The sequence below is a fragment of the Oncorhynchus gorbuscha genome, linkage group LG18 (assembly GCF_021184085.1).
Source record: "Oncorhynchus gorbuscha isolate QuinsamMale2020 ecotype Even-year linkage group LG18, OgorEven_v1.0, whole genome shotgun sequence".
Taxonomy (NCBI): Eukaryota; Metazoa; Chordata; class Actinopteri; order Salmoniformes; family Salmonidae; genus Oncorhynchus; species Oncorhynchus gorbuscha.
This window is the reverse complement of record NC_060190.1, coordinates 8,562,033-8,577,736: the sequence shown is the minus strand read 5'-3', so window position 1 is coordinate 8,577,736 and position 15,704 is coordinate 8,562,033. Positions and strand designations below refer to the sequence as shown.

The 15,704-nt window shown below is 40.8% G+C and overlaps 1 protein-coding gene across 3 annotated transcripts in view; it reads left to right on the top strand.

The window, feature by feature from the left end:
* Positions 1 to 251: 251 nt before the first annotated feature.
* The window catches only part of LOC124003574 (metal transporter CNNM2-like), a 223,764-nt gene continuing 208,311 nt past the window's right edge, over positions 252 to 15,704 (top strand). For all 3 annotated transcript variants that reach the window (XR_006833252.1, XM_046311930.1, XM_046311931.1), the window contains exon 1: positions 252 to 1,894. Coding sequence is in view for 2 of the 3 variants with exons in the window: in XM_046311930.1 (XP_046167886.1) it covers positions 403 to 1,894 (1,492 nt within the window). In the remaining variant the exon portion in view is untranslated. The remainder of the gene's footprint in view (positions 1,895 to 15,704) is intronic.

Below are 15,704 nucleotides of genomic sequence, written 5' to 3'. Positions count from 1 at the left end.
TTCACTCCACCCAGATAAATCAAATATTATGGATCTACCCACCAATTAATTATTTATTGGTTGCCTCTGAAATCCATCTGAAAAAGTCACGAGGAAAGTGTCTTGGGCTTTTTTGCGTGAGGTGCGCTTGTTTTGGAATTTCATTCGTTGGAGCTGCGGCGAAAACTCCGCCCCCGTCCAACTGCCGCACTGGATTGGGTGCTACCGTCGTCTGTCTCCGGGACATCAGGGGAGGCACGAGTTCGCTCTAGGAGTAATCAGTTTCGGACTCGTAGTGGAACCAAGCGCTTGGGTCCCCGATGCTGCACAAATCACGGCGACCCCCGGTGGAGATGAAGGCGGACTCCGATTGGCTCTGATTTTTAAAAGCTCTTTTCATTCAGGAGGTTTCCCATTATCAACATGGCTGAGCCGTCGGCCCCAGTACCCTCTGCAAAAATGGCGTCACTTAGCCGGGTTCGAGCTCTGACGATGATTTTCTTAACTGTCAGCGGTTGTTTGGTCACCTCGACAAGTGGCAAAGAAGGCGGGGTAGAGTCGGACACGGTTATCATCGGGCTCCGGTTGGAGGACACGGACGACATTTCCTTTATGGACAGGGGCTACCTACGGGTGAGTGAACGGTCTCGTGTCAAATTGAGGGTCTACGGGCAAAACATAAACAACGAGACCTGGTCCAAAATTGCATTTACGGAACACGAGCAGATCCGACCAGTCGGGGACATCGACAGCTTGTCGGGGGACAACGGGAGCAAAGAGGATACGTCCGCGCATCCCTGCGGTATCAGGACCTCGGATATAATCATCTTGCCCAACATCATTTTAAGTCGCAGGACGTCGGGAGTAGTTGAAATCGAGGTCAAACCCCTTCGAAAAACCGAGAGGAGTAAATCGTATTACCTGTGCATCGCCACCTCGACACCTGCCCATCACGCCGCCGGCCTGCACGACCCATGGACCGAAAACACCTGGATTTACCACGACGGAGATGACACGAAAGTGATAGTTGTGGAGGAGAAGAGGTTTCTGCTCCCCTTCTGGCTTCAAGTCATCTTTATTTCCATGCTGCTGTGTCTGTCAGGCATGTTCAGCGGGTTGAACTTGGGACTGATGGCACTGGACCCAATGGAGCTCCAAATAGTTCAGAATTGTGGCACAGAGATGGAGAAGAATTATGCCAAAAAGATAGAGCCAGTTAGGAGCCAAGGGAATTACCTGCTTTGCTCACTTCTCCTAGGCAACGTGCTCGTCAATACAACTCTAACTATCTTATTTGATGATATTGCAGGTTCTGGGCTGATAGCTGTGGTGATGTCAACTATTGGAATTGTCATCTTTGGAGAGATTGTCCCTCAAGCCATATGCTCAAGACATGGCCTTGCCGTTGGAGCCAACACCATATTCCTCACCAAGTTTTTCATGCTGCTCACCTTCCCTGCGTCATACCCAGTGAGCAAACTTCTAGATTACCTTTTGGGCCAAGAGATAGGCACTGTGTACAACCGCGAGAAGCTTTTGGAGATGCTCAGAGTCACGGATCCGTACAACGATCTGGTCAAAGAGGAGTTGAACATCATTCAGGGCGCCTTGGAACTGCGGACTAAGACTGTGGAGGACGTGATGACCCCGCTAAGAGATTGTTTTATGATTCCAGGTGATGCTATCCTCGACTTCAACACCATGTCTGAAATTATGGAGAGCGGCTACACGCGCATCCCCGTGTTCGAGGGTGACAGGTCCAACATTGTGGATCTATTGTTCGTGAAGGACCTGGCGTTTGTCGACCCAGATGACTCTACGCCGCTGAAAACCATCACTAAGTTTTACAGCCATCAGCTGCATTTTGTGTTCAATGACACCAGGCTGGATGCCATGCTGGAGGAGTTCAAGAAAGGTGAGAGGGGTTTCATTTCTATTGGCCCGACTGTACCCTGTCAATCAAATGATCATGCCATTTCAAGCCAAATGTGGGATGACTGTTCCATCATGGCTTTCACTTGGCATGTCTATGGTCTAGGGATTCATTGCAAATGTGAGAATGACGTTTCATCGGAACACAGACCGATTATATAATAACCTAGAGAGACACGTGTTGCTACTCATTAGTAAGCAGTCAATTCACCGTATTACATCTACACTGTAGATTTCTATTCATCTCAACATATTTATGGCATTTTATAGTTAGGGAAAACATCACAACCTTCAATCAGGGGGTATTTGCCTCTGGGAACAACACTGTCCCAGTTCCTTGACTGTACGTATAATATCACACACTTGACATAATAATATCCAGATCAGATGTCCTACTATGATAATACTATGACATCATAGAGAGCTCGAAGACGCTTTCCCTCTGGAAGATGGTCACGTAATGTGTGTCTTACTGTCTAGTAACAGGTTACTGTCATTTAAAACTTGACTGAGACACGTGAATGACCTCTTGGCACGGATGGCCTGCTGTTCTTCAGGTGTTTCCCAAGTGTTTCAAGTGTATAAACAAAGATGTTAAGGCAAACCACGAAACCCGACTTTCAGGAAGATGGATTGTGGCGTTGCTCCATCAGGGAGGGTGTCACAAAAGATCCCAGATACAATAAAAAGAAAAGAGGCGAGGTGAGGTGGGGAGGAATGGCATCCTAAAGTAGCTGGCTGACATTCCTTGTCAGAGATGTAAGGGTGCATTTGTTGTCACCTCTTGGGTCATTTCCTGCAAAGAAAAAGTGGAGAGGGGGAATGTTCATGTTATCTTTCACCATCACTTCCATTCCTCGTTAATGTTCACACGGTCCCCCTCCCACTCACTCTCTCTCTCTCTCTCTCTCTCTCTCTCTCTCTCTCTCTCTCTCTCTCTCTCTCTCTCTCTCTCTCTCTCTCTCTCTCTCTCTCTCTCTCTCTCTCTCTCCCTCTCTCTCTCTCTCTCTCTCTCCCTCTCTCCCTCCCTCTCTCTCTCTCTCTCCTCTCCCTCCCTCTCTCTCCCTCTCTCTCTCCTCTCTCTCTCTCTCCCTCCCTCTCTCCCCTCCTCTCTCCTCTCTCTCTCCCTCCCCCTCTCCCCCCTCTCTCTCTCTCTCTCTCTCTCTCTCCCTCCCTCTCTCCCCTCCTCTCTCTCTCCCTCTCTCCACCCCTTTCCCTCTCTGTGTTTTGTGACTTGCATTAGGAAATTCATTCATGGGATTGGTACAACCGCGTCAGTGCTAAGGTTATCAGGTGGGGGCATCTTGTTTGAGAACCTGCTTAAATCCCCTCCTCTCCCTACTCTAAGTTGTGTGCATTGCCTCTGAATGATGGTGGTGTTTAACTCCCTTCGTCCTGTCCACTGGAATGCAGTCGTGTGAATAATGAATAACTCCTCTCTCTTAACACCCACGGAGTTACACTTTATGACATAGTTACTCACTTTGTAAAGTTTTCATCTTCAGGTGCGTTTTGGTATCGTCACAATCTGACACGGGCAATCACAAATGTCTGTTGATAGCAGGAACGATATACTTTTGATCAGGCAGCTTCTGTGCACACGGTTGTTATGTCATTACGGTTGTTACGTCATTGCTTTTATTACATCATTACGGTTGTTACATTATTATGGTTGTTACATCATTACGTTTTTTACATCATTATGGTTGTTACATCATTACGGTTGTTATATCATTACGGTTCTTACATCATTACGGTTGTTATATCATTACGTTGATATATCATTACGGTTGTTATATCATGACGTTTTTTTACATCATTACGGTTGTTACATCATTACGGTTGTTACATTATTACAGTTGTTATATCATTACGGTTGTTACATCATTACGTTTGTTACATCATTACAGTTGTTACATCATTATGGTTATTATATCATTATGGTTGTTATATCATTACGGTTGTTACATCATTACGGTTGTTATATCATTACTGTTGTTACATCATTACGGTTGTTATATCATTACGTTTGTTACATCATTACGGTTGTTACATCATTACGGTTGTTATATCATTACGGTCGATATATCATTACGGTTGTCACATCATTACAGTTGTTACATCATTATGTTTGTTACATCATTACGGTTGTTACATTATTACGGTTGTTACATCATTACGGTTGTTACGTCATTACGGTTGTTACGTCATTGCTTTTATTACATCATTAAGGTTGTTACATCATTACAGTTGTTTATCATTACGGTTGTTATTCATATATCATTACGGTTGTTATATCATTCATTGTTATATCATTATTTTTACATCATTACGTCATTCTTTTATTACATCATTACGGTTGTTACATCATTATGGTTGTTACATCATTACGTTTTTTACATCATTACGTTTGTTACATCATTACAGTTGTTATATCATTATATATATCATTACGGTTGTCACATCATTACGGTTGTTACATCATTAAGGTTGTTACATCATTACGGTTGATTTATCATTACGGTTGTTATATCATTACGTTTTTCTACATCATTACGGTTGTTACATCATTACGATTGTTATATCATTATGGTTGTTACGTCATTATGGTTGTTACGTCATTGCTTTTATTACATCATTACGGTTGTTACATCATTATGGTTGTTACATCATTACGTTTTTTACATCATTACGATTGTTACATCATTACAGTTGTTATATCATTACGGTTGTTATATCATTACGGTTGTTACATCATTACGGTTGTTATATCATTACGGTTGTTACATCATTACAGTTGTTATATCATTATGGTTGTTATGTCATTACATTTTTTACATCATTACGGTTGTTACATCATTACGGTTGTTACATCATTACGGTTGTTATATCATTACGGTTGTTACATCATTACAGTTGTTACATCATTATGGTTGTTATGTCATTACATTTTTTACATCATTACGGTTGTTACATCATTACGTTTGTTACATCATTACGGTTGTTACATCATTACGGTTGTTACATCATTACGGTTGTTATATCATTACGGTTGTTATATCATTAAGTTTGTTATATCATTACGGTTGTTACATCATTACGGTTGTTACATCATTACGGTTGTTACATCATTACGGTTGTTACATCATTACGGTTGTTATATCATTACGGTTGTTACATCATTACGTTTGTTACATCATTTTGTTACATCATTACAGTTGTTACGGTTGTTACATCATTACGGTTGTTATCATAAGTTTTTTACATCGTTTGTTACATCATTACGGTTGTTATATCATTACGTTTGTTACATCATTACGGTTGGTTGTTACATCATTACGGTTGTTATACATCATTACGGTTGTTACATCATTACGGTTGTTATATCATTACAGTTGTTACATCATTACGGTTGTTATATCATTACGGTTGTTACATCATTACGGTTGTTACATCATTACGGTTGTTATATCATTAAGTTTTTCTACATCATTACTGTTGTTACATCATTACGGTTGTTACATCATTACGGTTGATATATCATTACGGTTGTCATATCATTACGGTTGTTACATCATTACGGTTGTTATATCATTGTGGTTGATATATTGTTATGGTTGTTACATCATTACGGTTGTGACATCATTATGGTTGTTACATCATTAAGGTTGTTACATCATTACGGTTGTTACATCATTACGGTTGTTACATCATTAAGGTTATTACATCATTACTGTTTTTATATCATTATGGTTTTCACATCATTATGGTTGTGACATCATTACGGTTGTTACATCATTATGGTTGTTATATCATCACGGTTGTTACATCATTACGGTTGTTACATCATTACGGTTGTTACATCATTAAGGTTGTTACATCATTATGATTGTTATATCATTACGGTTGTTACGTCATTATGGTTGTTACATCATTAAGGTTGTTACATCATTATGATTGTTATATAATTACGGTTGTTACGTCATTATGGTTGTTACATCATTAAGGTTGTTACATCATTATGATTGTTATATCATTACGGTTGTTACGTCATTATGGTTGTTACATCATTAAGGTTGTTACATCATTATGATTGTTATATCATTACGGTTGTTACGTCATTATGGTTGTTATATCAATACATTTTTTACATCATTACGGTTTTACATCATTGCGGTTGTTATATCATTACGGTTGTTACATCATTGCGGTTGTTACATCATTACGGTTGTTACATCATTACAAGACTTAAAAATACTACTTCCACTTTGTGGCCTATCATACTTAACTTTAAGACTGGTTGTGAATATGTTCATCTAGTCAATAGCTTTTTATGACTATGATTTCACTGAACTACGTTTTTTCAGAGAAATAATGTCAATTAGGCATTTTATATTCATTATTCAATCGCTAGAGTGTTTGTTTTGGTTTATTGTAAAATCCGATTAACGAGAAGTAAATTAATGGAAAAAATAAAATAATAATAGCCTTGTTTGAAGGCTAATGTATAATATGTTACATATTATGCATATTCATTAATTTGGTCACATTCATTTGAAGGTTTCTGTCAGTGATGAAAATCTTTACAGAAACCATGGTGTGATTACTTCAAATTAGGTTTCTATTTATATAGTAGACAACGGTATGCATTAGCATTTGCTTAATGGATTCATTAATACATGGATATGATTAGCAGACTAGAAGGTGGTCAGAACAGAACAGCAGCTGCATTGATAATCTTATCTATTGTAGGATATTGCTAACCTATGGCCAGTCCTTTAGACATCATCAGTGATCCCAGAACATGACCCATAAAACCCCCATTATCTACCACCACAGCTCTCATTCACTAAAGCTAACAGCCTGGCTCTTTCACCTTCAGTTTTAAACACCAGCTTCACATAGCTGAAAATACTATATTTTTGTTTATGGAAAAATATATTTCACAGCGGTTTAGATGGTACAGTGATTCTCTACACGATTCTTGCTTGTTTTGTCACAAACTGATATTTGGCGAACTATCCAAATTTTAGCAACCAGAAAATGGCAGAGCGATTTCGGCATAGTGCAGCTTTAAGAACGGGAAGCATAGAAATTGCGCACATAGAACAGATCTACCACTTCTTAGACTTGCTTTCAATGAGAATGACAGATCTATAACTCCAATTTCTGTGTGAATTTGGTTGGCTCGCCCAAAAAAGTTATATATTGCAGTTTTAAAGTTCTAGATATAACCGTTTTGTAGATTGTACATACAGGTAAGGTACGTCAGACTAAACCCTAGTCCTCCAGGTTCCAGCCTCCCAGCAAGGCCACGAGGCCAGGTGCCAGTGTGGTCTTTGGGTTCCTGTTCTTGGCTCTGCTCCAGAGGGAACTCGCCTTCCTTCCGTCCAACCTCTGGAGCGGTTGTAAATCCTGAGGAAGGGAGGTCAAAGTTTCTCCTCAATCTGCCTCTAGTCACGGCACCACACTCGGTTCAAAGTGCTTTGTATTGTAAGTCAGTGTTAATTAATTTGACTGCCTCTTGTGGAGCTGGTTGCTGCACAGCCGCCTGAAGTTGGGTTGAAGAACGAAAGAAAAAAGCCTCCCGCCACATCTGCTCCAACAGCTACATACGTTAGAGATACACTGAGTGGAAAAAACATTAAGAACACCTGCTCTTTCCATGACATAGACTGACCAGGTGAATCCAGGTGAAGAATATAATCCCTTATTGATGTCACTTGTTAAATCCACTTCAGTCAGTGTAGTTGAAGGGGAGGAGACAGATTAAAGAAGGATTTTTAAGCCTTGAGACAATTGAGACATGGATTGTGTGTGTGTGCCATTCAGAGAGTGAATGGGCAAGACAAAAGGTTTAAATGCCTTTGAACGGGGTATGGTAGTAGGTACCAGGCGCACCGGTTTGTGTCAAGAACTCCACTGTTGCTGGGTTTTTCCACGCTCAACCGTTTCCCGTGTGTATCAAGAATGATCCACCATCCAGAGGACATCCAGCCAACTTGACACAACTGTGGAAGGCATTGGAGTCAACATGGGTCAGCATCCCTGTGGAACGCTTTCGACACCTTGTAGAGTCCACGCCTCAACGAATTGAGGTGTTCTGAGGGCAAGGAGTGTTCCTAATGTTAGGTATACTCAGTGTAAAGCACATGAAAAGTGTAATTAGTTTGACTTTTGAACTCAGGTTTTTGAGGATTCTGAATTAGCCGTTTCTTGCTGGCTCTGTTTGTGGTTGAAGAGGAGGCTTTCACTTTCTGCACTGCAACTGTGAAGTAAACCAGCTTCCACCTGAAGAGTGAGAAGGAGCACAAGAAACAAAAAAAAAAACATTGGTGGCAGTTCTGAATACTATGCCCCCATGCTAAGGTTCAGGTTGGTGGCTTGACCTGAGCCACTATCGTCATCCTAGACCTTTAAATCGAGACAGACAACCCCTTGGAAACTTCTGAACCCTTTTGTTAGTTTCTGTCGGATTGCAACAATTCGTGACAATTAGCGACTAGTAGTGACACTTAGTGACAGTGACAATTAGCGACAATTAGAGACTACTAGTAGTGTGTTAACGAGTGGGTCAACGTGTGCCCTTTGGGATGAACCTGAGTAGCACACACAGAATGGGGCCAATCACACTCATGTCCAGTCTTGTTTTTTGAACGAATGAATGTCACTCCCTTTGTTGCACCCCCTTTGTTGCACCCCCTTTGTTGCACCCCCTTTGTTGCACCCCCTTTGTTGCACCCCCTTTGTTGCACCCCTTTGTTGCACCCCTTTGTTGCACCCCTTTGTTGCACCCCTTTGTTGCCCCCTTTGTTGCACCCCTTTGTTGCACCCCCTTTGTTGCACCCCCTTTGTTGCACCCCTTTGTTGCACCCCCTTTGTTGCACCCCTTTGTTGCACCCCTTTGTTGCACCCCTTTGTTGCACCCCTTTGTTGCACCCCACCCCCTTTGTTGCACCCCTTTGTTGCACCCCTTTGTTGCACCCCTTTGTTGCACCCCTTTGTTGCCCCCTTTAAGTTTTACTAGTCTTATGTTGTCATATTTCCCAGACACACACACACACACACACACACACACACACAGAGAGGGTTGATTTTAATCTTATCCCTCCCTGAACTCCATAACCTTGGACAGTGTAACTTGGCCCAGTGCCTGCCACTGCAGGTGGGAAGGACAGCTGTCGTTCAAACTAAGCAGCGCATCGCCATCGTTCCTCGAAAGTGACATTCCTCGTTTTCCAGTTCTGCTCCATTCCACTCGTGCCTGTTTCTGTCTCACATATAACTAGAATACTATGTGCTGTATGTTCTTGATTGGGGTTGAGAAAGAGGCCTCCAGTGTAGACTACACTGTAAAAACAGAACGACTCGAAACACGATGATTGTGTAATGAATACCCAGATAGTGTTTTAAAACAGAATAAAAGTACTCTGAAACACCCAAAGTGGTTCTTAAATTTAAATTTGTGTGTTGTTAAGATATTGCTGTGAAAACACTTTTGGGGGTTTTCAGTGCATGTAAACGGCAGCATCAAAACACACAAAATATATATTTGTTGCAGACTAAACTGAGTATACCTACCATTAGGAACACCTTCCTAATATTGAGTTGTTTCAATGATTTGTTAATTTAATTGAACCCAAAAATAGTAAGAATAAATCCAACTTAATGTTTCTCAAAATGTAAGATATTTCATATGAGGATAACCAAAGATAGAGAAAATGTATGTGTTTAACTATTCAGAAGTCTGGTTTTATTCTACTTGCATTTCCCATCTTCCCACGTGGCTCAGTTATTAGAGGATTGTGGGTAATTCAACATTTTCGATTTTATGATTCTTTTACACAATGTTGTATGCATGTTTGAAGAAAGAAATGTATACTTCTATATTAATATTAAGCAACTTGTTATGCCATGAGGTGTAATGGATAATAATGAACGGATATCAAAATTGTCAGGCAAAATGACGTTCAATGATGAAACTTTTTACGGTAGAGGCAAATACAGTATCCTGCAATGTTTGATGTAATGTAACCCCCATGCCTGCCAAAATTCTGCACTAAACAGAACTTGAAACATCAAAATAGTGTTTTCAACCTTTTCCAGAAGTGCTCCCAGCCCCTGGCAAGGTGTTGCACAATGCTTGATCAATTGGTGTTGATGTGTTGGTGTTGATGTGTTGATGTGTCAATCAGGTTGATGTGTTTCAATACCCCAGAAAAGTTCAGGTTTCGTCTCCCTTGAGTTGGTGGCAGCACAGTTGCCAGTAGTTTTGGTATTACAAAGCACTTCATTTTAACAGTGTACTAGAGGCTACATGAGCCCTGGCAGGTGTTGAACTAGTTCTCCCCTTTCCTGCAATATAGGCCAATCTATGCTTAATTCAGATTCAGCAGCCTCCACAGCCGCCTTTCTCCTTCCTTTTTGTCTTAAAGTGAAACTAACCTAGTTGATATTGAATTATTTTAACACTTTCAGGGATATTGCTTCAGCGGACACTTTTCGAATTCATATCGTTTCACAAATGTGGTTTTCAATTCTCGGCAGCAAATAAAACTGTGCTTGAGCGTTTGTTCACCTGGTTACAGTTCTTGTGCTTATTTATAATGGCGAAATAAGAGGTGGGATTAAATGGCGTCATGTTGGCAGTTGGACAGGAATGGCTCCTGGCGAGGGATACCCCTTTGAACACAGCGTGACTTTTCCTTCAAGACTTTTTACTTTGTCTATTGATTACATGCTTCACCTTAATGTGGATTGGTTGTCTCGGGTTTTAGTCGCTCTTGTCTCACTAAACAAGAGTTCATTTTCCTCCGTTTTTTTCCCCAACTCAAACTAGGCATGTTTTGGCAAGCTTGACGTGTTCAACGAAAGCGTAGAACGTACTGTAGCTAGATGATCGGTTTGAAGTAGTTCTGAGAATCAGACCTCGGTTCAAATACTTTTTTGTTGTTTTAGTACTTTGAGTGTTTTCTTTAGCCTGCCTGGAGTGCCAGATTGGCACGGTTTGCAGTTATTGTGACTACTCTATTGAACCCAGGTCTGTTGAGAATAACTACACTGATCTGTGATCAGTTTGTTTGAGCCGGTTGTGTTCAAAGCCAGGCTTTTCAAATGGCCTACATTCCTCAAATTCTACTATAACATGGATTGGACTTTTTAAAGGCCAGGTGCACACCTTAAATGGCTTCTCGTATTACAGTATTAAGGGCAGAAGCAAACTCATACATTTACCGCTATTTTTGTGTAGTCACAATGAATTGCGGTCTTTCCTAAAAAAGCCATACTTACCCAGAAGGCACTTGAGTATTGGTCCGTTGTTGTTCCGTTGAAATATGTCAGGTGTCACTTAATGTAATTAATTACACAATAAGGTGTTACTACTGTTCTTGTGATCCACACATATAAACAGTCGTTAATCGGTCGTTAACCTGTGAAACTTGGCATGGGTTGAAAAAGCGTGATACTCCAAATTCGTCCTACTTGGCAGGCCTGTATTAGAAGCTGTGTTAGAAAATGAACATAATGCTTTAGCACGTCCGTACAGCACCTCCGCCGGGTCTTGAGAACAGTGACGTACTCCCGCTGGAGATTCACCAATAGGAAATAATAGACAAAGGTATGTTATGGCATATCGAATCTCCTCACCTGCTTATCCTGAAGGACTGGATAGATGCAGGCAACATGGCAGAGCCATACCGTCCCTGCCACAAACCAACTGAACTGAACTCGCAGTTGTCTTATCTTCGAATGCCTTTTGATCCCACTCTCTGTTGCAGCTCCTCAAGATGTGGTCGATTCTCAAAATAGTAGTGTTCTGCTTCTGCTCATTCTATTTCTTTTGATGCTGGTGCATCAATGTAATTCTTATTATGGGATTGTAAGAGTCCGCTTCATGAATCAGACATTGTTCCTGTGTAGTGAACTGGGGTATTGAAACATTTTTATTTTTTTTATGTCAGTAGCTTTGCTGTGGAACACTTTAAAGTTGGCTTTTGAAATGAGCTCAGAGAAGTCTGGAATTGTAGTCTGATCGGAGTAAGGCTAACTCTTTGATTTCTGTGAGCTGGCATAATGGCAGTGCTACTAGCGTTCCGTACAACTCGGCCAGAACAAATATCGTTTCACAGATGCAGCTAGTTATTTTGACCAGCAAAGTGTAATGATACTGTCTATGTCTGTAGTCTCTTGAATTATCAATGTCCTTCTCTAAATGTCATATTGAAAGAATGATGCTATTGAAATGAAACAGAAACTGAATTAGCTTTTCTAATTCCTTCTAATACGAATAATTCTGTAAAAGGCAAAGTCGTGTGGTAATGTGAGGTCATGATGACAGTGTGTTGGGCACACCACACATGCATCATGGAATTTGGCTCTTGTGATTCATATCCGTAGGTCCAGTAAGTTTGGTTTTGTCTTACCAACATGGATTCCAGTATTGTAGCTTATTATAAAGTCTGAGCGCATGTTATTCCCAGAAGTGTGACTTTAGCGGTTTTGAGTCTGCTGATATGTAGGCTAATCAAGGACGCCTACTTCCCACAGAAGGTGGATAGGCTGTTGTACAGAGAAAATAATTATATCACGCAAATCAATCCCTTACAATCCCTTTCTCCAGTGCTTTAGGAAAGTATTCAGACCCCTTGACTTTTTCCACATTTTATTGCTTTACAGCCTTATTCTAAAATGGATTCAAGAAAAACATTTCCTCAGCAATTTACACACAATATCCCATAATGACAAAGGGAAAATAGTTTTCTAGACATTTTTGCAAATGCATAAAAAATATTTAAAAAACAGATACCTTATTGAAATAAGTATTCAGACCCTTTGCTATGGGACTCGAAATTGAGCTCAGGTGCATCCTGTTTCAATTGATCACCCTTAAGATGTTTCTACAACTTGATTGGAGTCCACCTATGGTCAAATCAATTGATTGGACATGATTAAGGTCCCACAGTTGACAGTGCATGTCAGAGCAAAAACCAAGCCATGAGGTCCAAGGAATTATTCGTAGAACTCCGAGACAGGATTGTGTCGAGGCACAGATCTGAGGAAGGGTAACAAAAAATATCTGCAGCATTTAAGATCCCCAAGAACACAGTGGCCTCCATCATTCTTAAATGGAAGAAGTTGGAACCACCAAGACTCTTCCAAGAGCTCGACACCCGGGCAAACTGAGCAATAAGGAGAGAATGGCCTTGGTCAGGGAGGTGACCAAGAACCCGATGGTCACTCTGACAGAGCTCTAGAGTTCCTCTGTGGTGATGGGAGAACCTTCCAGAAGGACAACCATCTCTCCAGCACTCCACAAATCAGGACTTTATGGTAGAGTGGCCAGAAGTAAGCCAATCCTCAGTAAAAGGCACATGACAGCCCACTTGGAGTTTTCCAAAGACACCTAAAGACTCTCAGACAATGAGAAACAAGATTCTCTGGTCTGATGAAACCAATATTGAACTCTTTGGCCTGAATTCCAAGCGTCGCATCTGGAGGAAACCTGGCACCATCCCTACGGTGAAGCATGGTGGTGACAGCATCATGCTGTGGGGATGTTGTTCAGCAGCGGGGACTGTGAGACTAGTCAGGATCAAGGCAAATATGAACAGAGCAAAGTACAGAGAGATCCTTGATGGAAACCTGCTCCAGAGCGCTCAGGACCTCAGACCGGGGTGAAGGTTCAACAACCCTAAGCACGCAGCCAAGACAACGCAGGAGAGGCTTCAGGACAAGTCTCTGAATGTCCTTGAGTTGCCCAGCCAGAGCCCGGACTTGAACCCCATCTAACATCTCTGGAGAGACCTGAAAATAGCTGTGCAGCAACGCTCCCCATCCAACCTGAGAGAGCTTGAGAGGATCTGTAGAGAAGAATGGGAGACATTCCAAAATACAGTTGTGCCAAGCTTGTAGCTTCATACCCAAGAAGACTCAAGGGTGTAATCGCTGCCAAAGGTGCTTCAACAAAGTACTGAGTAAAGGGTCTGAATACTTATGTAAATGTGATATTTCAGTTTTAAACTTTTAATAAAGTAGCAACAATTTCTAAAAACCTGTTTTTGCTTTGTCATTATGGGTTATTGTGTGTAGATTGATGAGGGGAAAAAACAATTTCATACATTTTAGAATGTGGCTGTAATGTAACAAAATGTGGGAAAAGTCAAGGGGTCAGAATACCTTCCCAAGGCACTGTATATGTTTTGATACATTTTTTTCCATCATAATCTGGGTGAAAGCTTCAACAGGCTTCATAGAGTTAGAGGTTCAAGTAGAGAAGAACATTCCATCAGGAAGGTCCCCACCTTCCCACTAACCAGTAGTTTGTCACCATGTACTACTACCTTGACTTGTACTATGTACACTATTTGAAAAAAATGTTCTATCTAGAACCTAAAAGGGTTATTTGTCTGTCCCCATAGGAGAACCCTTTGAAGATCCCTTTTGATTGTAGGTAGAACCTTTTTGGTTTGCATTTTGAACCCTTTGAAGAACCCTTTTGATTGTAGGTAGAACCCTTTTGGTTTGCATGTTGAACCCTTTGAAGAACCCTTTTGATTGTAGGTAGAACCCTTTTGGTTTGCATGTTGAACCCTTTGAAGAACCCTTTTGATTGTAGGTAGAACCCTTTTGGTTTGCATGTTGAACCCTTAGAAGAACCATTTTGATTGTAGGTAGAACCCTTTTGGTTTGCATGTTGAACCCTTTCTACAGGAACCCAAAAGGCTCCTACCTGGAAGCAAAAAGGGTTCTCCTATGGGGACAGCCGAATAACCCTTTTGGAACCCTTTATCTAAGAGTGTACCCAGTGGGTCATTAGTTAAGCAGTACTAGGGTTGTTGTGGTGGGACTCCCTAGTAATGATTATACTGCTGTTTGCAGACTTTTACATACCTATGTCTATCCCAAACCCCTTGCTTTCTGAATCCAATGACATCCCGGACGAGTCCCCATTTGATGTTTACTATTTCTGTAATGCAAACGTGGTTTCTGCACAATGTGTACCACACACAGTCTGTGTTTGGTCTACTATTGGAGCTTTGTTTTTGCTCATAGACCAATAGCAAGCCCCTCTTACCTCTGTCCTTACAACCTACGTCATACCTCGGGTATATTGTTTGTGTGGATTTCATTACGGCCCAGTCAATTGTTTTCAGAACCCGTACAGTTTTCTGCTTCAGGATTTACATTTTGGATTCTTGATGTTGTGGATCTAATACCGGATCAAATGGCTTGATCCTGCCCTGAGAGAAATGTCTCGGGGGGGGGGGGGGGTTGTGCCCTAGATTATGCCATCTCCTAATGTTTCTCTTGGGAGTAAAGATGAGGACGTGTTTGTTTTCCATGTGGTTATGGCTTGAAGATATTATCATTATGGCAGGTTACATTTTACGCCATCATTATCAAAGAAGGCAAAGTCTATGATGATAATGAATATAGTGGTTATGATGATGATGAATATAATGGTTATGATGATGATGAATATAATGGTTATGATGATGATGATGATGAATATAATGGTTATGATGATGATGAATATAATGGTTATGATGATGATGATGATGAATATAATGGTTATGATGATGATGAATATAATGGTTATGATGATGATGATGAATATAATGGTTATGATGATGATGATGATGAATATAATGGTTATGATGATGATGATGATGATGAATATAATGGTTATGATGATGATGATGAATATAATGGTTATGATGATGATGAATATAATGGTTATGATGATGATGATGATGAATATAATGGTTATGATGATGATGAATATAATGGTT